This window comes from Eurypyga helias, unplaced genomic scaffold, assembly GCF_000690775.1.
Source record: "Eurypyga helias isolate BGI_N326 unplaced genomic scaffold, ASM69077v1 scaffold17213, whole genome shotgun sequence".
NCBI lineage: Eukaryota > Metazoa > Chordata > Aves > Eurypygiformes > Eurypygidae > Eurypyga > Eurypyga helias.
The window spans coordinates 29,898-33,387 of record NW_010240725.1 but is presented as its reverse complement, the minus strand read 5'-3'; the positions used below and the strand labels follow the sequence as shown (position 1 = coordinate 33,387).

Below are 3,490 nucleotides of genomic sequence, written 5' to 3'. Positions count from 1 at the left end.
GGGGTGGAGCCGCACAGACGCGGCGGGGGATACAGCACCGGTGCGTTCGGCCATTTCTGCCTCACGGGCGTTTCCAGGTGTGTGTTTTCAGGGTGACGAGGGGGACCGGAGGGGCTTTTTGTTTATGTAGGGGGTTGAGTGGGATGTATTTTATTCCCTGATGTGAGGGGGAAAGAGCTTTAAGTAACAAGCGTTGTGGTTCAAATTCAGCCTCCCAGGTGGGACAGCAAATAGTGCTTGGGTTTTGGGGTTGGGATTGGGGTTTTGCCTAATGTTTTGCAGCGCTGTGCAACCGTTTAGTGAAAGGGCGTCAAGGAAACAAAACCTATGTGCTTCAGGGGGGGAAGATGATGCGTATGAAGGAAGAAGCCTCTTGTCTTAACGTACAAGTGACATATAATCCAGGTGGTTCAGCATTTTCTAGTGATCCGGTTTTTTCAGGCAAGAACAGAGCTTGGAAAACACAGATGCTGGCTGAGCAGTACTTTGCTTTTAGCCCAGAGCTGTATGAAATAGCATAATAAACAGCGGGGGAGGGGAAGCGTGTTCCCATTAGATGAAACGGTGGATCCATTTTGTTTGCAGTAACTGTTAATGTTACAGGCAAATGCCAGTCAGAAAATTGATTTCTGCAGTTTGCTACTTAATATTTTTTTAGAAGAGAAGCCCCTATCCATCCTCTTGCCCCTGCTCCAGGGGGTGGGATTGCCCCAGTTTTCAGCTGGCTACGTTTTCAGCTGCCCCCAGAAGCTGTGGTTGTAAACGGTGATGTGCAGCTGTAAGGTCGGAAGTTACTTCCAGCATCTCTACTGGACTTCCTTTCCGCTGTCATTTTATAATCACATTCCTTCCTTTTTCACAGGACAGAAGGGGGTACCAGAATGACAACTGCCTTGCTGTGTAACATGATATTTCTGCTGGCATTTGGATTGGCTTCAGCTTTTAGCCACAGCCCCAGGACCCCTGACAGGGTTTCTGAAGCAGATATTCAGAGGCTCCTCCATGGGGTTATGGAACAGTTGGGCATTGCCAGACCTCGGGTGGAATATCCAGCGCACCAGGCTATGAATCTGGTTGGCCCGCAAAATATTGAAGGTAGGGAATTTCTGCTTTGAGTTACGATGAATTTATTAGTATCCTGTGGTAATAACTATTGTTTTGCATATAGTTTAAACTCAAATATCCTGAACTTAAAATCATGGATATCTTCACCATGTTGTTGCCTGATCTTTGTTTTAAAATCATCATCCATCCTTTACTTTTCTTAATGTAATGATGTTGGCAGAAGAAGTAGTGGGTTTTTTCAACGTACAGGCATTGTAGCAAAAGTCATGTTGACTTAGAAGTCTCTAGTACCTCAAAACAATGGGTTTACTAAATTCTTCCCCAACAGTGTGTATAAATACATCACATATATATTTCACATGAAACAAATGTGAGCTATAGAGCCCAAATCTCATGGATCTTTAAAAACATTTGCAGACCAGAAGAGATTGAAGGTTTGTGCTGTCATGTGAGATAAAGGGAGAAACCTTTTGGGTTTTTTGGGGGGAAGGGGTTCTTGCTGTGTGCTACAGAACCTTGTGCAGCCCCCTGTGGGACAGCATCAGTGCTGGAGCACTCAGGGCTGCAGCTGCAGGGGTGGAAAGCATACGGGTTCTCTTCTCCCTGCACCCACTGGGATGCTGTGATGAATGCTCTGGGCTCAGGTTCATCTTTTTTTTCTTTTGCAAGTACTTCTGGTCTCACTTCAGGTGAGTAAATTTTCCTTGGAACCAGTCTTTTATAACTATGCAAACCAGCTGAAATACATGGCTCAAATATTTTAGGGTATTCAGATAATGTTGCAATATATTGCTCCTTAAATTGTAATAAACCAGTTTTATTTTGGGATTACAGCAAAAGGTTGAATGTATGCAACTCCAAATATAATATTTTATGTGCACACCCCAAAACAGAGCAGAAACTCTCAACTCCTCTCTTAGAATTAAACCAACTTGATGCAGTGAAGCGAATCTTAGTTCCTAAGTCTGTGTCCTTTATTTTGTTCCCAACTGGATCTACAGACTATGCTAGCCAAAGAGATACAATTGCCTTAATGGAGGCTAAGGAGCAGATTAAAGCTCAATGGGCATTTCTACCAGTTAATTGCAGACATAAGTTGATACATTTTCTAAAGAAACTTTGATGGACATCATATGCTTTTCTGCAAATTTAAATGACGGAGATTAGTCTTAAGGAGTAAAATTTGGTCTGTACCCTTTTTTCCTCCTTCAGGAGTGTTTGTTTGGAGAAAAATTGGGACAGACTGGTAGAAGTGAGTAATTTTACTCTTCATCTCCCTCTTTTCCCCAGACTTTTTTTAACCTTAGAAAAGATGAGCAAATCTGGATCTCTGACAAATATTTCATTTTAGCTCTTTGCCACTGTTTTCTAATTACAATGTTAGGAAAATCAGATTAAGAATCTTTTAAGTATTGAAACTTCCCTGGTGCTTGTGAGACTCCAATAATACTAGTTTTCCAGTCTTCTACAAACAGCAGTTTGGATAAATCTTTATTTTTTCCCCCTCTCTCTTTTTTTTAAATAAAAATCTTTTGTGTATGTTACAGAGTAAAACTGAAAGGTGATAAAAGTCTGGTTTGTCATATTTAACATTCCCATCTTGATCAGATGAGGATGACTCACTTTTTTCAAGTCTACCATGGATATTTAATAGCCTATTTAGAAATTTCTGCAAAAGCAAAAAAGCCTCGTGAGGTAAACACTATCAGTGTAGAAACAGACAAGCAAATCAGATCTTCATGTCAAATGTTGCTTTTCAGAGTGTTTTTTTTGTAATTTTTTCAGATAGTAATAATTTGCTCCATCTTTGTTTGTTGTGGTGGTATGTGTAGCTGGGTAGATAGATATCTCTTAAAGTATCTGATAGGAAACTTCAGTTTAAGAAAATATTTTGAAACTGTTGGTTCCAGTTACAAGATTAACATGGTCTTATGTCATTCTACACAACATTTTCTCATACTACTTTTTTAAAAAGTACATATAATTCAGTCAACTTTTACCATGAGCTTATCTTTAAATATCAACCATGAATTACAGGATAGCTAATCCAACACTTGCATTTAATTCTGTACCAGTGATTTTAACTATTACATTGTGAAAAACTCAGAATGTAATGTATCAATTACTAATCAGTTAACAATGCTGCGTTTCATCCTCTTTAAATATTTATTTTTGAGTAATTTGGGGAAAAATCTGCACAATGGTTTTGACTTTCTATTAGGTGTCTACTTTGGAAACCGAAGTGCTAAAATGTCTTAGTAAGACATTTATTCAAAACAGCCTAGTTCTGTAAGAGATTCCCATGCATAATGGTATCTTACAATGGTATCGTACATAATCTGCCACATAATGGATGCCACATCCATCTGGTATCTACGAGAAAAACAGCAGCGTTTGCCATTTCCCCCCCAGTCTGCCCACACTA

General features: G+C 39.8%; 1 protein-coding gene across 1 annotated transcript in view; it reads left to right on the top strand.

Annotated features, from left to right (window-relative positions):
- Positions 1 to 881: 881 nt before the first annotated feature.
- Positions 882 to 3,490, top strand: part of SCG5 (secretogranin V (7B2 protein)) — a 29,358-nt gene continuing 26,749 nt past the window's right edge. The window contains 1 exon segment of the mRNA XM_010148539.1: positions 882 to 1,095. Within this exon segment, the coding sequence (XP_010146841.1) occupies positions 882 to 1,095 (214 nt within the window).